The sequence below is a fragment of the Lithobates pipiens genome, unplaced genomic scaffold, assembly GCF_037356315.1.
Source record: "Lithobates pipiens isolate NorthernLeopardFrog02 unplaced genomic scaffold, aLitPip1_a1.2 Scaffold_18, whole genome shotgun sequence".
In the NCBI taxonomy this organism is placed as follows: Eukaryota; Metazoa; Chordata; class Amphibia; order Anura; family Ranidae; genus Lithobates; species Lithobates pipiens.
The window spans coordinates 152,199,529-152,223,367 of record NW_027507758.1 but is presented as its reverse complement, the minus strand read 5'-3'; the positions used below and the strand labels follow the sequence as shown (position 1 = coordinate 152,223,367).

At 43.4% G+C, this 23,839-nt stretch overlaps 2 protein-coding genes and 1 pseudogene across 4 annotated transcripts in view; 1 reads left to right on the top strand and 2 right to left on the bottom strand.

The window, feature by feature from the left end:
* Nucleotides 1-9,045, bottom strand: part of ERMARD (ER membrane associated RNA degradation) — a 148,604-nt gene extending 139,559 nt beyond the window's left edge. For all 3 annotated transcript variants that reach the window (XM_077486281.1, XM_077486283.1, XM_077486282.1), the window contains exon 1: nt 8,883-9,045. In XM_077486281.1, coding sequence (XP_077342407.1) covers nt 8,883-8,885 — 3 coding nt within the window. In that variant the 5' untranslated portion in view covers nt 8,886-9,045. The remainder of the gene's footprint in view (nt 1-8,882) is intronic.
* Nucleotides 9,046-13,780: 4,735 nt separating this feature from the next.
* Nucleotides 13,781-13,899, top strand: LOC143990946 (5S ribosomal RNA; annotated as a pseudogene).
* Nucleotides 13,900-15,263: 1,364 nt separating this feature from the next.
* Nucleotides 15,264-23,839, bottom strand: part of GNPAT (glyceronephosphate O-acyltransferase) — a 73,198-nt gene continuing 64,622 nt past the window's right edge. Inside the window, exons 14-16 of the mRNA XM_077486279.1 lie at nt 22,641-22,734; nt 18,579-18,640; nt 15,264-16,089 (exon numbers count right to left, since the gene is read on the bottom strand). Coding sequence (XP_077342405.1) covers nt 16,046-16,089; nt 18,579-18,640; nt 22,641-22,734 — 200 coding nt within the window. The 3' untranslated portion in view covers nt 15,264-16,045. The remainder of the gene's footprint in view (nt 16,090-18,578; nt 18,641-22,640; nt 22,735-23,839) is intronic.

Below are 23,839 nucleotides of genomic sequence, written 5' to 3'. Positions count from 1 at the left end.
ATTTGCTTCTATCAGGCTCAAACGAGGGGATTTTGTCTCCCCTTGCCTGTTCAGGTATGCCACCGTTGTGGCGTTGTCTGACTGAATCCGAACATCTCTGCCCTGGATAGCCAGTTGCAATGCTCTCCGTGCTTCCTCTATGGCTTTCCATTCCCTCATGTACTAGGAGGCTCGATACCATCTGGAGTTAATCTCCCCTGCGTACAGAGATCCCCCATGTGCGCCCCCCATTCTAGGGTACTGGCAGCTGTAGTGATCCTCACAGGGTTGGCTTGCGCCTATCTACGCCCCTCGGCGTAATGGAGCAGACTGAGCTACCACTGAAGAGAAGTTGTTTGACCAACCGAGGGACAGGAATGGACATCTCTAAGGATGATGGCTCACCATCCCACGGGGTCAAGATGTGATTCTGTAGGGGCCTCATGTGAAGCTGTGCCCAGGTGATGGCTGGGATAGAGGACATCATCAGTCCCAGCACTGCCTCATTCTTTTCTTACGTCGGGAAGGTTTTGGTTACTCTGGCGTCTAGCACATAATCCAAGTATACCACCTTTGGCTTGGGGTCAGCTGCGATTTTTCTGTATTTACTATCCCCCACAGGTTTTGTGGATAGGAAATACTTGCGAGGTTATTTTCTAGGTTCTTTGCTGTATCTGCATAGAGCAGCAGATTGTCTAGGTATAATATCACGCCTGTCCTGTCTCATGCCCTTTAGCGCTTCTGCCATAAACTTTGAGAAGATTCTGGGCGCAGAAGAGATGCCAAAAAAGGCAAAGATGTGTACTGCAGATGCAGGGTAGCCACCGGCCCCTGGATCGCGAACCTTAGGTATCATTGATGACTTTTCTTTATGGTTACATGTAAGTATGCATCTTGCGTGTCTATTGTGGCCATGCATACCCCCGCTCTTCTGCTGAGTGGCTTCCTTTCTTTTTTGTTTGGGGGAACCCTTTGTTCTTTGCTGCGGTCCTGTCCAGGACCTTTTACAGGTCTGGCTCGAACAGAAAATCTCCTCTGAATAGGATCCCGCACAGCCTATTCTTGGAGGCGATGTCCCCTCCCATGACTTTCAGCCACAGGGCTCTCCTCACTAAGGCCGTGGCCCTAGAAGATATTTTACTATTTTAGCCGAGGCATCCTCTAGGAAAGCTGCCACTCTGGTTAGTGTGGGAATGGTCCTCACTAATTCTTCCCTTGGCGTGTCTACTAGAAACTCTTGCAGTTGAGACAGCCAGCTAACAGGGTGCAAGCTGTGCAGATGGAAGCTATTGCTGGATTCAAAATCGCCACCCTGCTTCCCATCATCAAAAGTTGGATTTGTTTGCGACTCATGAGGGAGGCACCCACTTTGGGACATTTCACCCAAGCCTTGGTGTATTCCTCTGCAAATGGATACTTGCGTTTGACCGCATCTGGTATGAAGAGCCTCTCCTTTGGCTTATTCCACTCCCTCTTGAATATGCTTTTGAGAGTTTGATGCAATGGAAACGTTCTGGGTTTTCTGGGCTGCCACCCCTTGTATATTTTGTCACGCTGGCAAAGCCCTGCGGCTTTTTGCTTTAGCCTTTAGACTAGGTTTCCACTATTGTGACCTGAAAGTCGCATTAATTTTTTGACGCTATTTTGCTGCAATTTTAATGCAACTTGAAGCCATGCCTGTGTATTCTTGAGGTCTATGGACATCAAGTCACATCAAAGTGGAACCAAAGTAGTGCAGAGACCACTTTGAAGTCGCTGCGACTCGAAGTTGCAGATATGAATGGTACTTATTGGAAGTCATGGTGTATGACCTGTCATGCGACTTTGCAGTTCCAAGTCGCATGACAAGCCGCACCAGACGAGATTGAGCCATTTTGTTCATGCATTTTTGGCATAGTGGCTTTTTCCACTGCAAGTGTCGCATTCCTTGCTCTGGTCTGCGCCCTTTATTCCTCTGGGGCCTTTGCCTACAAGTAAGCACAAATGGCCTGAGTGAGGTTGGCGGTGTACAATGCAAGTGTACGGTTTGTAGGGAGGTAAAGACAGAGGTGACGCCAGAATGCTCTCGCTTAGTTGAAGCTGTCCTGACATGCAGAATCTGCAGGGCAGGATGAAGAAGCGTCCGACCTGGCCAGCCACCGGGATCCTCTGCTTAGAGAGCCCTTTCTGCTTCCTGCTATACCCCCAGCTGTCCCCGTGCGGGTTGGTGAACACATCTGCACCTGCCACGTCCTCTCTGGCGTCCCCCTTCCTGAGTTTCCAATAGGTAGGGGAGCATTAGCCGGTTCCCGACTGGCTCCTGCACATATACGTCAGCAGAATGGCACGGCTGGGCAAAGTAACGTACCCGTACGTTACTTTGAATTTCCTGCCGTGCACGCACGAGTGCCTGCCGAAAGCTCCGTGACTGTGGTCGTGGGTCCCATGGACTCGATTGCCGCAGGGATACCCGTGATCATGTCATGGAGCTCAAGAACAGGGAGATGCCGATGTAAACAGCATCTCCCATTCTGCCTAGTAACAGCACACTGATCGTCTGCTCCGTGTCATCGGGACATAGATTTAATGACATTCTAGACATCCAGCGCACTGCGACAAAGATACTGCTCAACGTTCTGTAAAACAAATTCCATCAATGATTCTGGCAGTGGTGCAGTCAGCTAGAAAAGTGTATCCCTTCAGATAGGGACTACTTTTTTTTTTTTTTTTTTTTTTTTTACAGACTATTTTGGGAAAACAATTGTCATACCTCATACATTAAAGCGGCATTAAAGGCATTATACTTGCAACCTCTCTTAATGGTCCGGGGTCCTCACCAGCATCTTCTTCCCAGATGCTGGTTTTCGGGCATCTCCATTGACCCATGATTGTACAGGAGTCAACAAACCCAGCATACAGGGACCATGCATGCACAGCTCAGTTTACATGCAGCAAAAGACTTTGAACAGGCAGGTAGGTGTATTTTACTGCAGAAGAGACATTACATGTTGCGTGCGATAATAGCCTGCCTGCTCACAGTCTGTTATGAAGTACCTTCAGTTCTGTTGTCAAAGGGCAAGTTCACCTTTACCAAAAAACTGTCTATGCAGATAAGGAGTGTCTGTAGATAAAAACAAACTGTGCAGCTCTGACCAAAGTTGAATAATGCCCTTGATAAATGTGTAGGCCTTTTACCTACATCATGAAGTCTGACAATAAAACTCCTAGGACATTGCCAAAAAACATCTAGCTGTTACTGTTCACCTCCACCATCACAGGACTGAGCTCAGAGCTACTTCAGAGGAGGTAAAGAGCATGTGAGGGGGTTTGAATCACCTATAGTAAGGGCATTATTCAACTTTGATCAGCGCTGCACAGCTTTTTTTTTCATCTACAGATGTCCCTTAACCGAAATTGATATTTAATTTTGCACTTTCAATGTAAATGTGTAAATATATGTTAATATATGTGTCAAAATATTCACTAACAAAGCAAGCAAAATTTTTTTTTCATTGTTTATAAAAAAAGCAAGAAATTAATAATTAAATAGTGGAGAATAGGGAGTTAATTAAGGCCGATTCCTTTGATCTACAGATGAAGAAACAGAAAGATACAAAAAGAAACGTTTCTTTTTATTTTAGCGTTTCAGTGGCTGAGCAATGTTGTTAATAAACATTGCCAGGTAGTTTTTTATTGACAGCTCCAATTACTGGTCTTCTTTAGCACTTCAGCTGTCAACAGAGAAGACCCATTGACAGCTCAAAGAACCAAACTTGAAAGTCTCGGTTTTGTGACTTGTGAAAGTACTAGGCATCCGTGCAACCCTAGTTTTGAGGGTTTGTACAGTAATACCATTATGCTGGTTTTTTTCCTAAATCTGTTTATTGAGTTTCAACAGACACTTAAAACACAAACAACAAAATAACATCAAATTACAGTGGTGCAAGCCCACGCAGGGGCAACAGCAGAAAAATAACAAAATTAAGGCGAACAACACATGGAATTACACCTAATGCCGCGTTACACGCGATCGGACTATCTGGCGGACAACCCGCCAGACTTTGCAGCGGAGGTCCGCCGGACTTTCCGAACGAGTGGACCTGCCAACACAAGCCCACACTTTTGAAATGAACGGACTTGCCCACACACGGAGTAAAGTCCGTTCATTTTGAACGTGGCTCAAGGTAGACGGAACTAGCGAAGGCAATCAATGTCACCACCTCCATCGGCGAGAATGACACCTCGCTAGCCCCATCACCTGGTATGGATTTAAAGGGGAAGCCATACGCCAAAAAAAGGAGTGCTCCCCCCCCCCCCAAAGTCCATAGCAGACCAAGCACGCAGCCCGGCTGGACAAGAAAGGGGGTGGGGATGAGCAAGCGCCCTCCCCTCCTGAGCTGTACCAGGCTGCGTGCCCTCAACATGGGCGGGTGCTTTGGGGTGGGGGGGCCCTCCGGCCCCCCACCCCAAAGCATTGTATCATATTTATATGTTAAAATAACAGAATGTGACACACCTAAATCGCATAGAAAAAAACACACATATATGGTGCACCAAACAACCAGATACACATATACATACAGACAATGGACTAACAAATAACATAAAATGGACTGGGCGCCTCAAATACCACATATGCATTTATGTCCATGGGTGAAAATCGCCATGATTTTAAATAACCATGATATTCAATATAAAATAGGAGATCAATGCACATGTGGTCCTCTCATGGTGATTTTCGCCCATGGAAATAAATGCATATGTGGTATTTGAGGCGCCCAGTGCGTTTTATGTTATTTGTTAGTCCATTGTCTGTATGTATATGTGTATCTGGTAGTTTGGTGCACCATACAGTGCCTTGCAAAAGTATTCGGCCCCCTTGAACTTTTCAACCTTTTGCCACATTTCAGGCTTCAAACATAAAGATATAAAAAATTTTTTTTTGTGAAGAATCACCAACAAGTGGGACACAATTGTGAAGTGGAACGAAATCTATTGGATTTTTGAAACTTTTTTAACTAATAAAAAAATGAAAAGTGTGGCGTGCAAAATTATTCGCCCCCCTTGCGTTAATACTTTGTAGAGACACCTTTTGTTGCGATTACAGCTGCAAGTCGCTTGGGGTATGTCTCCCTCAGTTTTGCACATCGAGAGACTGAAATTCTTGCCCATTCTTCCGTGCAAAACAGCTCGAGCTCAGTGAGGTTGGATGGAGAGCGTTTGTGAACAGCAGTTTTCAGCTCTTTCCACAGATTCTCAATTGGATTCAGGTCTGGACTTTGACTTGGCCATTCTAACACCTGGATACGTCTATTTGTGAACCATTCCTTTGTAGATTTTGCTGTATGTTTGGGATCATTGTCTTGTTGGAACATAAATCTCCGTCCCAGTTTCAGGTCTTGCCACTCTTCCATAAAGGCCAGATTTGTTCAGTGTACGACCGATTGTTGTCCTATGGACAGACTCTCCCACCTCAGCTGTAGTTCTCTGCATTTCATCCAGAGTGATCATGGGCCTCTTGGCTGCATCTCTGATCAGTCTTCTCCTTGTCTGAGCTGAAAGTTTAGAAGGACGGCCAGGTCTTGATAGATTTGCAGTGGTCTGATACTCCTTCCATTTCAAAATGATCGCTTGCACAGTGCTCCTTGGGATGTTTAAAGCTTGGGAAATCTTTTTGTATCCAAATCCGGCTTTAAACTTCTCCACAACAGTATTACGGACCTGCCTGGTGTGTTCCTTGGTCTTCATGATGCTCTCTGCGCTTTCAACAGAACCCTGAGACTATCACAGAGCAGGTGCATTTATACAGAGACTTGATTACACACAGGTGGATTCTATTTATCACCATCAGTCATTTAGGACAACATTGGATCATTCAGAGATCCTCGCTGAACTTCTGGAGTGAGTTTGCTGCACTGAAAGTAAAGGGGCCGAATAATTTTGCACGCACCACTTTTCAGTTTTTTATTTGCTAAAAAAGTTTAAAATATCCAATAGATTTCGTTCCACTTCACAATTGTGTCCCACTTGTTGGTGATTCTTCACAAAAAATTAAAATTTTATATCTTTATGTTTGAAGCCTGAAATGTGGCAAAAGGTTGAAAAGTTCAAGGGGGCCGAATACTTTCGCAAGGCACTGTATATGTGTGTTTTTATGTGATTTAAGTGTGTCACATTCTGCTATTGTAATATAATTAGTTTGTATAGCCAGAAGGCTAAGTAATTTATAGACTTTGGTGGCTTTTTATAAAATACTATTTAAATTTGAAAATTTTCCTCCCATATGTGTTTACTTCTGCTCAAAGTAGTTGTCTTTTTCTTTCATAGCGGAGCCTCTTTTCTTATTTTGAGACTCCTCTTGGAAGGGATTCTTTTTGTATTTAAATTTATCAACCCACTGCAATTGTAAATCAGCAGGGGCTGTGTCTTGGGCGGCCAGGTCAATAAGAAACCGGAGGGATTTGGTCCAGTTGACCTTCAGGACAAGAACAGGGGAAAAAAAGAGTTTAGGACCTGAAGGGCACCTTGTAAGAAAGGACCTCCATCATTGAGGAAGAGGAGCATATCATCCGCAAACAGGGCTACCCTCTCCTTCAGATAGTCAATATGGAGACCTTTTATATGTAAGAAAGTAGGCAGAGCACCCCCAATGGGTTTGATAGCTATGACAAATAAAGCTGGAGAAAGAGGGCAGCCCTGCAAGGTGCCCCTGGTCAATAGAAAGGGAGTCGACAGACCAGCACATAGTCTAATGGAAGAAGAGGGATTGCAATAGAGCACCTTCAACCAGTCAACGAAGACCAAAAGGGAATCCCATTCTGCGGAGAGCCTCCCACAGAAAGGTTCATTCAATAGTATCAAAGTCTAGTTCAATGTCGAGTGAGGCCACACTCATGTACCCATATTTGTATGCTGGGCATGTATGTTAGTGTATAACCTGCATAAATTGATGTCGGTACCCCTGAGGACATTGATTCGAAGGGGGAGAAGAAATTCTGTTGCTGTATTTACCTCTCACAGTTTTATTGTGTTCCCCTATTCCTAATAATTGTGCCCTTATTGATCATATTATTCTTCTAGGGGGAAAGATCCTCTACGAGCATTGTTTCGATGCACTGTATTTACTATTCTGAGATTGGTTTTCATTACTTTTTACTCTAAACACTTGGATCGTCTTTTTAATCCATTGAAATTTGTTAATAAAACTATATTCAACCATGAATTGATGTCGGTAGCCTTATTTGGCATGAACCCTATGTGTGATCAGTCAATGACAGAGGACAACATATGGTGTAGTTGTAGTGTGAATAGTTGTGCCAAGATTTTAAAGTCATTGTTTAGCAAGGCAATGGGCCTGTAGGAGGCATAAGAAGTAGGGTCTTTAGAAGGTTTGGGCATGTGCAAAGTACATTGAGGCAGGGAGGATACTTTTTCTTAAAATAAAAATGGCAAACATTTGTTTTCATACTTTTTAAAAAGTGGTTATTAAAGCAGACATTCAGTCATTTTTTTCAACTTTCCATCTATTAAATCTTCTACCCGTGTTGTTTTAACTTTGGATAGTTAGGGTCAGTTCACACCAGATGCAGTTCCATTCCATTTCGTGTGCTTTTTTTCTGCACTAAAAATGCATGCACAGTGTTTTCCATGTATTCCAATGGCTCTAGTTCACACCATGCAGTCAGTTTCTGGTGTAGAAACTCACCGGAACTGACTGTATTGGTGCAGAAAAAGAAAACAGAACTGCACGGAACTGCATCTGGTGTGAACTGGGCCTAAAACATTTTTTTGTCTGTCAGTAAATGCCTTATACAGTCCATTTCCTGTTTCTTAACTGGTCACTAGCCTAGGCTTATGACATCATGCACAGCTCTCTCTCAAACCAGTTTGCCAGGAAGGGAGGGGGATGAGTCATGAGAGGGCCAACGAGAGCTGCAGAGCTGAAGATGTACCACTGTACAAATACAGGAAGTGAACAGGCAGCAGCTTCAGCTGCCCACAGTTAAAATGGTTGCAGCCAAACTCAACGGAGGGAGCATATTCGGCAAGTACAGAATCACAGTATTAAAAAAATAGCTTGCAAAGTGGTTGGAGGGAAACTTCAGAATTGCAAATATGTTTTAAGTACAAATTCTGTGAGCAGACTGCAGTTCCTCTTTAAAGAGGATCTTCACCCATTTGACCTGCAACCCCCTGCTGCACATATATTGTTTTTTATTGGCCTACCTTCCCATCCCCCATCAATCGCCTAGGCAAATGACATCAGTGGCCCAGCACCACTGGAGAATATGTGACGTTCATATCACTGGAGGCGCCCACGTCACCCCAATTACTAATGGAGGAGTGGCACATCATTGGCAGGCTGGAAGAGCTAGCGCAGCCCCCCTGATGACGTCTCAAAAGAACATGCGGCAGATGTAAAGATCTCAGCAAGACAACACTGGATCCTGTGTGGGCAAGTAAATCAACTGTGGTCATCTTAGCATCAAGTAAATGGAGAAGAAAAAAAATGTGGGAGGGGATTCCTGTCTAAATACCACCAAAAGAAAGCTCTGTCTCAAAAAAAGATAGAAAATGTATTTGGGTACAGGCTTCCATATCAGAGAAATTGTTAGTCAAACTATCACAGCTCTGAAAACCGGTCTGGTAATGAAGGGGGGATAACAGGCTGGTGCTCGTGGTCAACCCTTTCGTTGCCACCAACGTGCAGCTTATGCCTAGGGCACATGGGCCGAACATGCACAAGAACGGCTCTGGCAACAAAGGGGTTATTGCAGCACCTGCATCACCCCACCCACACCTAATATTAGGCTCCCCCCAACTCTGGAAAGTTGCAGGTATGCTGGTCACTATGAAAACATGTCATTACACCCCATAGGAAGCTCTCACAGCTGACTGCAATGACAAGTAAGGACATTAATTACCATTGTACAGCCTCTTCATCCCACACAGTTCCTACAACGAGAGCTGCACGTTTTACAAGTGAAATCCCATGTCTGTCTCAGAAGACAGGACTCTATGGTCACCATGAACACACCTCCAGTGCTCTGACTTCCTGTACACCCGGTGTTTCGTCAGATTCAGCGACCAGTCGGAATGTGTAACGGAAGTGACGTTTCGTGGTCGCCATATTGCTACACCCCACACTCCTCCACAGTAAGGCTACAGCGAGAAGGGGAAAGCGGACATCTTGTTACACCCACCGGAGTTTTGCATGTTACACTTATTTTTAACAGTACGGTGAGTTTATATAGTGAAATACAGTAGTATGGTTAGATGTTGGATTTTAAAAGCAGCGGCAAGCCTGCTCATGTCACAGGTTTGCTAATCTGACAGAAGACTGCTGCTTTTAAAATTAAACATCTAAACATTCATACGGAGTTCTAAGCACTGTATTTCATTATATAAACTCACTTTACTGTAAAAAATACGTGTAAAATGCAAAACTCCGGTGAGTGTAACAAGATGTCCGCTTCCCCCCTTCTCAGTGTATCTTGACTGTAGAGGAGTGCGGGGTGTAACAAGAGGGCGGCGACGGAACGCCACTTCCGTTACCCATTCTGACGGGTCGTCTAATCTGATGAAACAGCGGGAAGTAGAAGAAGAGGAAATACATACTTCCCCGGAAAGACCATTAGAGGGCAGCACATTCCAACTAGTCATGTAGTTGCTGTGTACAGGTGCTGGATAGGAGAGTTATAAAAGAGCAATGAGGAGCATTTTCTTTCTTTGTAGTGTAAAATATACTACATAAAACTTAAAGGGCATCTGCACACAAGTTTTGTTTGGAGTGGGGTTTGTAGTGTGTTCAGAGACTTGAAGACCAGGCCTTTTCTGGCACTTTTTTTTTTCACATGTAACAATCAGTTACTTGGAACCCCTAAACTTTATATATTTTTTTTAGAGCATAAATTGGTGGGTTTTGCAATTTTTAATGTCACATGCTATTTTCGGCAACAGTTTTTCAAAATACAATTTTTGGGAAGAAATATACATAAAAATTTGAACGCAAAAAAAATAAAATACATAACCCAATTTTTTTGTCAAATATAAAAGATGATGTTACACCGATTAACCACTTCGCATCCAGGCCAATTCTGACATTTCTCTCCTACATGTAAAATTCATCATTTTTTTGCTAGAAAATTACATAGAACCCCCAAACATTATATATGTTTTTTTTTAGCAAAGACCCTAGAGAATACAATGGCAGTTGTTGCAACTTTTTTATCTCGCACGATATTTGCGCAGCAATTTTTCGAACACTTTTTTTCATGCTTAAAAAAAAAAAACATTAAAGTTAGCCCAATTTTTTTACATAACGTGATAGATGAAGATACTCCGAGTAAATAGATACCCAACATGTCACGCTTCAAAATTGCACACGCTCGTGGAATGGCCCCAAACTTTGATATTTAAAAATCCCCATACGTGACGCTTTAAATTTTTTTACTGGTTACATGTTTTGAATTACAGAAGACCCCATATCTCACCTCTAGGCTGGGAAGCCTAAAATAACTTAAAAAAAAAAAATGATCACAGCTTCCCAGCCGAGGTGGCGCCGTTATTTTGAATGCAGAGGCCGGGAGTGACGTCATAACATCGCGCCCGGCCTCCGAACGATCATAGAGACTCCAGGGACCATCTGGTCCGCCGGAAATCTCTATGATATCATCCGGGGGCCAGCAGATCCTGTGACGACTCCCCGATGGAAGCGGTGAGTCGGTAGAAGCACCGGAGGGCGGCGGGGGGGGGAACGTCGTCTCCCGCCGCCCGTAAGAACGATCAAGCGGTGGAACAGCCGCTATGATCGTTCTTATGGTGCAGGGAATCGCCGGCTGAAAATGATGTCTGTAACCTCAGGCATCATTCAGATATAACCCCCGAAAGTCGAGGCCATCCCAGGACGTCCACCCAGCGCAAAGTGGTTTAATAGATACCAAACATGTCATGCTTTAACCACTAGCCGACCAGCTCACTTATTTATACTGTGGCAGGTTGGCAGCGCTGCAGGAGTCACCATACCCGTACAGCGGCTTGCCCTTGCTGCGGGAGTGTGCCCATGGGTCAGGCAGACTCGATAGCAATCTAGTGTCTAGTCAGCAGCTCTGGTTGCTATTACAGGAGAGCCAACCGTTGGCTCTAAAAAAAAAAAAAAAAGAAAAAAAAAAAAGAAAAAAAAAACGGTACAAGGGTGATGCCTGCAGCAGGCATCATCCTAGTACAACCACTTGAAGTCAAATGATGTACCAGGTACGTTATTTGGTGGCAAGTGGTTAATGTCTGGTAAAAAGGTCATCCCCTGGACAGGAAGTGAGGAGAAAAGCGACAAAAAAAGAGAAAAAAAAAAATGCATTGCAGTCTTTAACCACTTCAGCCCCAGAGGATTTTACCCCCTTCCTTACCAGAGCACTTTCTGCGATTCAGCATCGCGCTGCTTTAACTAACAATTGCGCAGTTGTGCGACGTTGCACCCAAACAAAATTGACGTTCTTTTTCCCACAAATAGAGCTTTATATTTTGGTGGTATTTTATCACCTCTGCATTTTATATTTTTTGTGCTATAAACAAAAGAAGAGCGACAATTTTCAAAAAAAAAAAAAAAATTATATATATATATATATTTTTTTTTTTTCTTTTTTTTTTTTTTTTTTTACTTTTTGCTATAATAAATATCCAATTAAAAAAAATTTTTTTTCCTCAGTTTAGGCCAATACATATTCTTCTACATATTTTTGGTAACAATTCGCAATAAGCGTTTATTGATTGGTTTGTGCAAAAGTTATAGCATCTACAAAATAGGGGATAAATTCATGCCATTTTTTTTTTTTACTAGTAATGGCGACGATCTGCGATTTTTTTTTCGTGACTGCAACATTATGGCAGACACATCAGACACTTTTAGGACCATTCACATAGCGGTCGGTGCTATAAAATTGCACCGATTACTGTGTAAATGTGACTGGCAGGGAAGGGGTTTACACTAGGGGGCGCTGCAGGGGTTAATTATGTTCCCTGAGGGTGATTCTAACTGTGGGGGGAGGGGACTCACAAGGGGAGACCGATCGGTGTTTCTCTGTACTCTGTCCTCTCCACTGACAGGACGTGGATCTGTGCGTTTACATACACAGATCCACGGTCCTGCTGTGTTCCCGGGCAATTGCGGGTGCCCAGCGGACATCGCAGCCGTCGGGCCCACGTACCGGGTCCCGAGCGATGCCACGGGTGCCCCTAGACGGCCGGGAATGAGAGGACATCATATGGCACCACCAAGGATGGGCGATCCCATCTGCAGGCGTCATATTACAATACGCCGGTGCTGAAGTGGTTAAGTCATTCCACAGATTTTCAATAGAGGGTTTAAAGTGGTTGTAAAGGCCGAAGGTTTATTTTAGCTTATTGCATTCCATACTTTTATGTTTTTTCATCACTGTTTTGGTTACTTTATTAGTGTGTAATATCGAGACAGTATACTTTATACTCGCCTAATCTTCTTTCCCGGTGTTCAGGGAGTTTAACCACTTGCCGATTGGGGATATATGTCAGTACAATGGTAGCGGTGGGCAAATGGGCGTACCTGTACATCCCCTTTAATTGGCAGGGCCAGTGGGCATGTGCGCGCCACGCCCGCGGATCCCGTGGACTCAATGTCCGCTGGTGTCCCACGATTGTGTCACGGAGAGGCAGAATGGAAGATGACTATGTAAACAAGGCATTTCCCTGTTCTGCCTAGTGACATGACAGGAATCTACTGCTCCCTTTCATCAGGAGCAGTGATCACTGTCATATCAGTGGTAGCCTATCCCCCCCCCCCCACAGTTAGAATCACTCCCTAGTACAGACTTAACCCCTTGATCGCCCCCTAGTGTTTAACCCCTTCCCTGCCAGTGTTATTTACAAAGTAATCAATGCATTTTTATAGCACTGATCGCTGTATAAATGACAATGGTCCCAAAATAGTGTCCGATGTGTCTGCCGCAATGTCGCAGTCATGATAAAAAATGCAGATCGCCGCCATTACTACTAAAAAAAAAATATATATATAATAAAAATGCCATACATTTTTCCCCTATTTTGTAGACGCTGTAACTTTTGCGCAAACCAATCAATATACGCGTATTTGGATTTTTTTTTACCAAAAATATGTAGAAGAATACATATCGGCCTAAACTGAGGGAAAAAAATAAAATTATATGTAATTTTGGGGGATATTATAGCAAAAAGTAAAAAAATGCCGCTTGTTGCTCTTTTTTTGTTCATAGCGCAAAAAATAAAAACAGCAGAGGTGATCAAATGCCCCCATAAGAAAGCTCTATTTGTGGGGGAAAAAAAAAAGATGTCAATTTTTTTGCAAAATTGCACGGCCAAGCAATTGTCAGTTAAAGTGACGCAGTGCCGAATCGTAAAAAGTGCTCTAGTCAGGAAGGGGGTAAAATCTTCCGGGGCTGAAGCGGTTAAGGTGCAGCAGTTTCTGTATTAGATTGGCCAGCACTTCCTTTTTTACATCACACCAGTAATATGGACCTTTATAAAAGGTCTATTTATGACTAGTTTATAGTTTGACCAATGGAAGGGCACAGAGTCACAGAAGTCTGTTATTTTCAAGGACTGCAATCATCATTCTTTGTTACGTTTCTGAACTCGGTTCGCTTACAGTAGTTGTATAGACTTTATGTCAAAAGTGACATCACCAGGAGAGGACACGACATCACAGTTGTTTTTGTACAATTATTGGTTTTATGTATAATTATAGTATGTTATTGTCACTTTAAGCAGTCACTTATGTTCACACGGTAATTATTTGCACTAATCTGTGTAGATACTTGGAGGTCACATCACCCTGAATGCGCCCAATCTCGTCTTTTCTTGGATGGTAAGCAGGGTCGGGCCTGGTTAGTACCTGTATGGGAGACCGCCTGGGAATACCAGGTGCCGTAAAAATTGGTGGCACAGTGGTGTAGTGTTTAGCACTCTCACCTAGCAGTAAAAAGGGTTGCTGGTTCGAATTCCAACCACGACACTACCTGCCTGGAGTTTGCATGTTCTCCCTGTGCCTGCGTGGGTTTCCTCCGGGTACTCCGGTTTCCTCCCACACTCCAAAGACATGCAGGTAGATTAATTGGCTTCTGTCCAAAATTGGCCCTAGTATATGAATGAGGAACTTGGACTGTGGGCTCCTTGAGGGTAGCGACCGATGTGAGTGTGCAATGTACAGGGATAGGGACAATTGTAGACATTCACTCAGGTTGAACTGGATGGACTGGTGTCTTTATTCAACCTTAGTAACTATGTCACCACCAGTATTGTTTTGATATTGTCAGTAATTTGGAGTACTCGTAGTTGATTTCAGCATTGGTACATTTATGTATTTGAATTTGCTAGATCGGTAGCGCTTCACATTTCACTGTTAGTATCTTAGTCTGTTATCTGTGGGAACACATATAAGTTTAGCTGCAACCTCAAGATACACCATTGTACTGGTGACCATTACTTACTTGCAATTCTTACATAGTAGTGCAGAGGTTCAGTTATCAGTTTTGTTTGTGGAAAATAACATGGCGTGGGCAGATTTCTGCCAGTCACAGGCTGTGTCACACCCCTCCAGCCTCCAGGGAGGTGAAGCCTCCATCAATCCTCACGTAATTTCCCACCCCTAGTTAGTGGGCACAGAAGAGGAGGGAGGGTGTAGACCATCATTTACCACTGTGTATACACCCACAGTTGTGACTCTATAGCAGGGGTCTCAAACTGGTGGCCCCCCAGCTGTTGCAAAACTATAAGTCCCATGAGGCATTGTAAGGCCGACAGTTACAAGCATGACTCCCACAGGCAGAGGCATGGTGGTACTTGTAGTTTCGCAACAGCTGGAGGGCCGCCAGTTTGAGATCCCTGCTTTATAGTCACATGGCCTGCTCAGATGTAATAGGGAGGAAATGTTCAGTATAGAAACTTACTAAAAACTGAGCATGTGCAGAGTTGCCACCACAGTTGTTAAATCCCTAGCTGAATTGGGGACACGAACAGAAGGTAGAGATAGAGAGCAGTAGGATTAACCACATTATTTGCAGAATACAGAAAACAAAATCTCATAGTGACCGAGTATGAACAGCATATAATACACAATTTATTCATCGTTTTTATGATGTGGGTTTAGTGGCACCTAAAGTCAGTAGTACAGAAAAAAAAAAAAAAAAATGTAAATTATGCCTAAAGGGTACCGTTTTAAAATACACAAAATGTATTACCAATCCAGTTCTCTTTTGAAGTGATTTTAGAATACAAATCATCATAAAAGCCAGATCTGATCTAGTTTAAAGCACACATTTATTTGTGTTTTACAGTTTATATATTTTCAGAACAGACTGTACAGTAAAGTAGTATTTTATTCCCAAGGCCTTACAATAAAAGACAAACTGAAAAAAAAAAATGTAACAGAAGTGCAGTTGAAATAAATATTACATTTTAAGAGCATTCGGGTTACATGAAATGGCAATATCCAACGTTTAAAAAAAAAAAAAGAATAGAAAAGAAGATTGTATGCTTCAATAGGTGATATAAATGAGGACCTGAGTTTAGTTTTGTGGTTCAGAAAATGATATATGCAAGGTAGTTCCAGCAGTAGGAGAATTTTTCAAACAGTTGGGTAAAGGCTGTTATTCTGATGTAACTAAGCCATCCAGTATTATTTATGTTTCTGGTACTTTGTGATTGGGATCACTTGTAATAAAGTCTGACCTTTTTAGTGCAATCAGCTCTTTAGCACTTCATTTTGCTATATAGCCTGTGAAAAGCTCATAACGAAAATCATTGTGCAAAACAAACAGCAGGAACATTTGATCTTGACGCTTGTTTCACTGGCTTTGTAAGGTCATAAATAATGACCCGTCATAGATAAGAACAAATTCTTCTGCTTATTAAAAAAAATGGACCATCTTAAATTACAATATTACAATATTTTATGGTTCTTTACTTTCAATAAAGTATCCAGATGGCTCTTCTTTCATACTGGAAGCGGGAGTTCACGCAAACAATGGAGTGGTTAGTCAATTGGCATAAGCAACTTTAGCACACAAGAATTTTTGAACTCTTAAAGGCGTGCCACTGGTGGCTTTTCGACCGGAATCTGCAATCCTGAAAAGCAAATAAAAAAAATTGTGCATTACAATAAATATTGTTTAAGTAATGTGTTTGGGGCTCTCTTCATACAGCAGCAATGTGCCTTTTTTTTTTTCTCCCTGCAAAGCAGGGAGTAAAAACTGGCACATTGCTTATTTAAAACATCACACAGTACGCACACTAAACATTGTTAGGCGCACATTTAACCCTTTGATCGCCCTAGCTGTTAACCCCCTCCCAGCCAGTGTCATTAGTACAGCGTATATTTTTTTTTAGCACTGATCACCATATTAGCGTCACTGGTGCAGTCAGTGACAGTTAGGCAGTTCCACCCCAGCGTCAGTGCAAGATTGCCCGCCACACTATTGTAGTCCCACTATAAAAGTCACTGATCGCCACTATTACTAGTATAAAAAAAAAGAAAGAAAAAAAAATACCAGTATCCATACCATAGTTTGTAGATGCTATAACGCAAACCGAACAATATATACTTATTTCGATTATTTTTTTTTTGGACCAAGACATGTAGCAGAATACATTTTGGCAAAAATTTCTGAAGAAATTTCTTTAATTTTTTTATTGGATATGTTTTACAACAGAAATTAGAAAACAGTTTTTATTTATTTTTTTATTTTAGAGATTTTATATATTACACAATTATATATATATATATATATATATATATATATATACATATATATATATATATACATATATATATATATATATATATATATATATATATATATATATATATATACACATATACACATACACATACACATATATAGATATAGAGAGAGATATAGAGATCTCTCTATATCTCTATATATCAAAAAATAAAAATATAAATTAAATAAAAAACACACAGTGGTGATTCAATACCACCAAAAGAAAGCTATATCTGTGTGGAAAAAATAATATAAATTTCATTTGCGCTCAGCATTGCGTGACAAATCGTAAGTTAAAAAAAGCGCAGTGGCGAACTACAAAAAATGCTCTGGTCATGAAGGGGGTAAGACCTTCCAGAGCTAAAGTGGTTAAAGGGTAAGTCCATTGAGATTTCAGAATTTAGTAGATGGTGGAGAGTTAACCCAGCACCCACCAGTTTCTAATATCACTGGGCAATTTTAGTGGGAATAATCTTTGCCCTTGGGTTGCTAGTTTTTTTTTTTAATTCACTGACCCTTTAATGTTGTGCCAAAATGTCTTTCCATAAAAGTAACAAAAATATAATTTAGGATACATTTACAAAGGAAATAAACATTGGACAAAAAAAAAAAAAAAAAAAAAAAATGAATAATCTAGAGAAGCTGCCTCTCAAACTTGAAGCCATACTTTTTTTTTTTTTTTTTGAAAATCGCAAATGAGAAAATAATTTGGATATTGTCCCGACATATTTCCCTGGTTTCTAGGCAATTCCTATGGGAAATTGCACATGGCATATGTATGCATTGTATATGTACATGTGGCACTGAGGGCAAGCACAGACGTTTATGCACATATTTATTAAGGACACTTCTCAAGCACTGCTGTTATTGTGTAGTAATCACTGTCTTTTTTTAGTTGATTTACGCAGTCAAGTGACACGATTGATCGGCACATTTATGGGGATGTTGGCTAATCTCAAGTAGCATGTAATTGTGGCACACTGGTAGCGCAGTACTATGTACTAAGTTTTTAATCATTTAAGCATCGTAGGAACAGAATAAGTGTTAGCTGCTACCGTATGATTGTTTTTTGTTGTATTTGGTAGCTTAATGCCCTATACACACGGTCGGAAATTCTGACGGAAAAGTCAGATCGGATTATCTTGTCGGAAAATCCAAATCGTGTGTGGGCTCTATTGGACTTTTTCAGTCAGAATTTCTGATGGAAAAAGTTTGAGAGCTGGATCTAAAATTTTCCGACAACAAAATCCGATCAGACTTTTTCTGATCGTGTGTAGAGAATTCCAATGCACAAAGTGCCACGCGTGCTCAGAAAAAATTTGGAGACGAAAGCCATTGGCTACTGGCCTCTACGTAGTCCCGTTGTACCTTTTGTACGTCACCTCTTTCCGAACTATCGGATTTTCCGACAACTTTGTGCGACCGTGTGTATGCAAGACAAGTTTCGGCCAAAACCCGTCGGAAAAATTGACGGATTTTGTGGTCGGAATGTCCGACCGTGTGTATGGGGCATAAGAGTTTTTTTTTATTTCAAATAAACAAGGCTTCGTTAGCTAGAAATTGTTAAAAAAAAAAAAAAAAAAAAAAAAAAAAAAAAAAAGCATTATGGCTTTGGAAAACCAACTCTACAGCCGTTTAACAGCAGACATCTAATAGTACTGGAGGTTTCTACTAGCAAATTAGAGCACTGGAGTACCACTGACCAACAATTTGATAAATCTATACTATCCTTGCTAACGGCCAAACTCGCTATATATGGACAAGCAAAAGAGGTCTAGGTAATTAAAAATTAATATGTTCATACTCTAGTACTGCATATGCTAATAAACTTACCAAGTTTTCCTGCAAAATCTGCAATAGCAGCTTTATTCACAGTAAAAGTGGACTGTCCTTCACTGAAATCAGATAAGCATGCAAAAAATAAATAAATTAAATTTTAACAGTTACAATGAATATGATTTCTCTAATCTGTCTATATATGTTCCGTTATGCCAAGCACTTTATTTGTCTTTAATGAGCTCAAAAAAGTATATATGAAATATCTGACACTTGTGCAAAAGGAGTGAAGATAGAGGGGAACAACATTGCTCAAACAAGCTATTGGTATTTACATACTGTATTCATCTCACAATGCTACAGTTAAGCTGCTAGAACTTTGTGAAAGACAAGATGTAATCATCTACTACAGGCACTGATCCTCACTGATCCTCCGACACAGGGGGCCGACTCTGATACGCTCTGATCCTCCGACACAGGGAGGGGCGGCTCTGATCCTCCGACACGGGGGGGGGGGGGGCGGCTCTGATCCTCCGACACAGGGGGGGGGGGGGGGCGGCTCTGATCCTCCGACACAGGGGGGGGGGGGGGTTTGGGGGGGGCGGCTCTGATCCTCCGACACAGGGGGGGGGGGGGGGGGGCGGCTCTGATCCTCCGACACAGGGGGGGGGGGGGGGGGCGGCTCTGATCCTCTGACACAGGGGGGGGGGGGCGGCTCTGATCCTCCGACACAGGGGGGGGGGGGGGGGGGGGCGGCTCTGATCCTCCGACACAGGGGGGGGGCGGCTCTGATCCTCCGACACAGGGGGGGGGGGCGGCTCTGATCCTCCGACACAGGGGGGGGGGCGGCTCTGATCCTCCGACACAGGGGGGGGGGGGGGCGGCTCTGATCCTCCGACACAGGGGGGGGGGGGGGCGGCTCTGATCCTCCGACACAGGGGGGGGGGGGGGTGGCTCTGATCCTCCGACACAGGGGGGGGGGGGCGGCTCTGATCCTCCGACACAGGGGGGGGGGGGGGGGGGCGGCTCTGATCCTCTGACACAGGGGGGGGGGGGCGGCTCTGATCCTCCGACACAGGGGGGGGGGGGCGGCTCTGATCCTCCGACACAGGGGGGGGGGCGGCTCTGATCCTCCGACACAGGGGGGGGGGGCGGCTCTGATCCTCCGACACGGGGGGGGCGGCTCTGATCCTCCGACACAGGGGGGGGGGGCGGCTCTGATCCTCCGACACAGGGGGGGGGCGGCTCTGATCCTCCGACACAGGGGGGGGGGGGGCGGCTCTGATCCTCCGACACAGGGGGGGGGCGGCTCTGATCCTCCGACACAGGGGGGGGGGCGGCTCTGATTCTCAGACACAGGGGGGGGCGGCTCTGATCCTCAGACACAGGGGGGGGGCGGCTCTGATCCTCAGACACAGGGGGGGGGCGGCTCTGATCCTCAGACACAGGGGGGGGGCGGCTCTGATCCTCAGACACAGGGGGCCGGCTCTGATCCTCACTGATCCTCCGTCACAGGGGGCCGGCTCACATTTAGGAGATATTTCAACTACCTATAGGTAAGCCTTATTCTAGGCTTACCTATAGGTAAAAGTGGCACTTGGGGGATTACAACCACTTTAATTCTTTGTGGTGTAGATTTAACAAGGTGTTGGAAACATTCCTCAGAGGTTTTGGTCCATATTGACATGATAGCAGCATGCAGTTGCTACAGATATGTCGGCTGCACATCCATGATGCAATTCTCTGGTTCCACCACAGAGGTGCTCGATTGGATTGAGATCTGGTGACTGTGGGGGCCATTGAAGTACAGTGACCACCTCATTGTCATGTTCAAGAATCCAGTGGTGAGAGGATTTGAGCTTTGTGACATGGTGCATTACCCTGCTGGAAGGAGCCATCAGAAGATGGGTACACTGTAGTCATAAAGGGATGGACATCGTCAGCAACAATACCCCGGTAAAGCGTGGCGTTTAAACAATGCTCAGTTGGTACTAAGGGGCCCAAACTGTGCCAAGAAAATATCACCCACACCATTACACCACCACCACCAGCCTGAACCGTTGATACAAGATAGGATGGATCCATGCTTTCATGTTGTTTATGCCAAAATCTGACTCTGCCATCTGAATGTCGCAGCTGAAATCAAGACTCATCAGACCAGGCAACATTTTTCCAATCTTCTATTGTCCAATTTTGGTGAGCCAGTTGCGAATTGTATCCTCAGTTTCCTGTTCTTAGATGACAGGAGTGGCAGCCTGTGTTGTTTTCTGCTGCCGTAGCCCATCTGCTTCAAGATTTGATGTGTTGGGTGTTCAGAGATGGTATTCTGCATACCTTGGTTGTAACAAGCATTTATTTGAGTTACTGTTGCCTTTCTATCATCTCAAACCAGTCTGCCCATTCTCCTCTGACATCAACAAGACATTTTTGTCCAAACAACTGCAACTCCCTGGATATTTTCTCTTTTTCAGACCATTCTCTGTAAAACCCTAGAGATGGCTGTGCATGAAAATCCCAGCAGATCAGCAGTTTTTGAAATACTCAGACCAGCAACCATGCTACATTCAAAGTCACTTAAATTCTGATGTTCAGTTTGAACTTCAGCAAGTCGTCTTCACCACATCTCGATGCCTAAATGGATTGCGTTTCTGCTGTGTGATTGGCTGATTAGCAATTTGTGTTACCAAGCAATTGAACAGGTGTACCTAATAAAGTGGCTGGTGAGTGAATATGTGCCATCGCATTTACAATTCTAGCACATGGAGTAGATTTAGAGCCGATTATGCTCCTGCAGTTGAATAATTTATTACCAATTGTTATTATATAAATGTAGTGGCATTTTCTAGCAAATAGCACAACAAATGTAAAACTACAAAAATTCATAGTTTGGCCTGAATTTTTTTTTGTACTTGCAAGCACGTCTGCCTCACACACTGCTGTCAGCATCCTGAGCTTCTAGATAAACGGGTGCTGCATGTCAGTAATCAGCGAGGTGGAGCGAATCCTTTGGGACATTTATAGTTCTGAAGGTGCATCCTTCAGGAGTACAAGGAGGTGGTGAGATAAACATTGATGGGAAAACCCACACTCATGGGTTTCATTGACATTTTTACTGCTGAAGCCAAATTGAAAAGCAGATGTATTTATTATACAAGCATGCATGGGTAACTGCATGCAGGGAGAGCCACGAAATACACAGTATTCGTTTAAAAAAAAATGTTACTCTGGTGGCCGGTGGTATATTTTCTTTGGGGGGGTGGCAAACTATGCACGTGTACCCGCACCCTCCCCCTCAAGCTGACTGGCTACTGTGAGCAATATAGACAGGATCATTTCAGACAGATTTCAGGGAATCCATACATCATCATTGCAGCTGGATGCGGGACTGCAAAATCCCCCAGCACCTCCGATGTGTGGAAATTACTAGATCCTGGCTCTGACCCCGTCACAAAACTCCATAAAAACAATGTTTGAAAACAATGCACGTACCCCATCTGTGCCGCGGGCAGTGCTTCTGTCCAGGTGACTGTTACCCCTGCGTCTCCTCCTCAACATCACAGCGGCCATGCGTGTCTCCTCCCTCCTTCTCCTAGACCAATAGGATCGCTTCTCCTTTCGGCTAATTGGGAAACGGTTTCAGGACCCTCATACTGATTGGCCAGGAAGAGAATCAGTGACATTAATTCACTATTGTCACACAACTGGGTGGGCTCGGGGAGCCTTAAGCCCATCCTTTTTTGAAGCCTGTTACAGCTTCTGGCTTTAATCGCGTGCTTCCAAAAAAAATAAAAATAAATAAATAAAACGCCCCATTGGAATCCATCCATTCGGTGCCCAGTATGTAGATTAGGGGGCCGGACACAGGGATAGGGGGGCAGCGTCCTTGCGCCGCGCCCTGCATTACTGGCTGCCACTGCTCTGACTAGCTATGGAATTTAATACAAGTTTATATTTCCTAAGATGGGTGAAACCTTGCTATCTTTCTTTGAAGTTTCATGCTGGTCTCTGGTGGAATTCATTGAGATGAGAATGATTATTCACACAGGCTTGTTACTGTAACTAAAATCACAAAGATGCCAGAAAAGCTATAAAAAAGTAGAACTAATTCATTATACTTACAGTATACAAAGTTTCACAAGGCCCAGATGTACAAATGATGCAAGTGCGTTCTTTTGCATATCAGAAGATAAGGCTTCATAACAAGTAGTGGTTCCTGTAAAATGTACAATTAAAAAAAATAAGCTAGGGTATATTCTTTTTTACAAGTTATAATACAACACAGAACAAGGCTTGGTGTGCTAACCTAATTTATTATGGATTTTATTGTGTTTAAATGGGGAAGGTTAGATGGTCCCACTTATATATTTATGCACCCTACACTTCTTTCCAATATACAGTACATCTCTGGTTTAACAGGCATACATGATACCATATTTAATTTTCTATAATGTCATAATCTTATGTCCTCTATGGATCACGATTAAAGGAAATCTTTACTAAAAAGGAATATAGATGCTTACCACCTGAAAATTATAGTTGGCTAGCTATTAGGGTTGCACCTATACCGGTACCGATACTAGACATTTTCACAACTATTGGAACTCTTGAAAATGCTTTGATACCGGAAGTGACGTCAGCTTGGGAGTAGAACGCCTCCTCCTCCCCTCCGGCTGGCTGTCTCCTCTGTCCCAGGGCCATCTTAATGCAAGGGCCAACCTGGGCACTGCCTATTTGGGGGGGATCTGTAGTGCTCCAATCACAGGGCATGGGGAGGAGAGCCGGAGGGGATCTGAACAATACAACTCCAGCACAAGTAGCAGAGGTAAAATCATGCCCGATCTACGGGGGTATTGGGGAGGGGTGGGCTTCTCCGTTCCAAGCCCTCCCACCACCCCTGATGCTTGCCGGCAGTCTCCCATTACCGCATGGCACACAGCTTGAGCACAGGACTAAGAGCTCCACCTCCCCATCCCAATCCCTTACAGCTACGATGTGCATAGTGTATAACTAGCTACTGCATTACCGTTCCTACCATGGAATGTTACAGGTTGGAACTGCAACCAGTAGTTAGCTATACAATGTGCACATTGTAGCTGTAAGGGAATCGGAGGGGGGGGGGGGGGGATTTCAGGACTTTGAGTTGTGTGAGAGTGGCTAAATAAGTCAGTTCTGAAAAGAATACCTTTGTCGTCAAAAAGCATCACAGCGTAAATTAAATGTAAAGAGAATTTACTGTATGGTTAAAAACCATGTATGGTGAAAACAGTGATGCAGCATGACAGGCCCATAGTATGGTAAATGGTAAGATTTTTCATTTG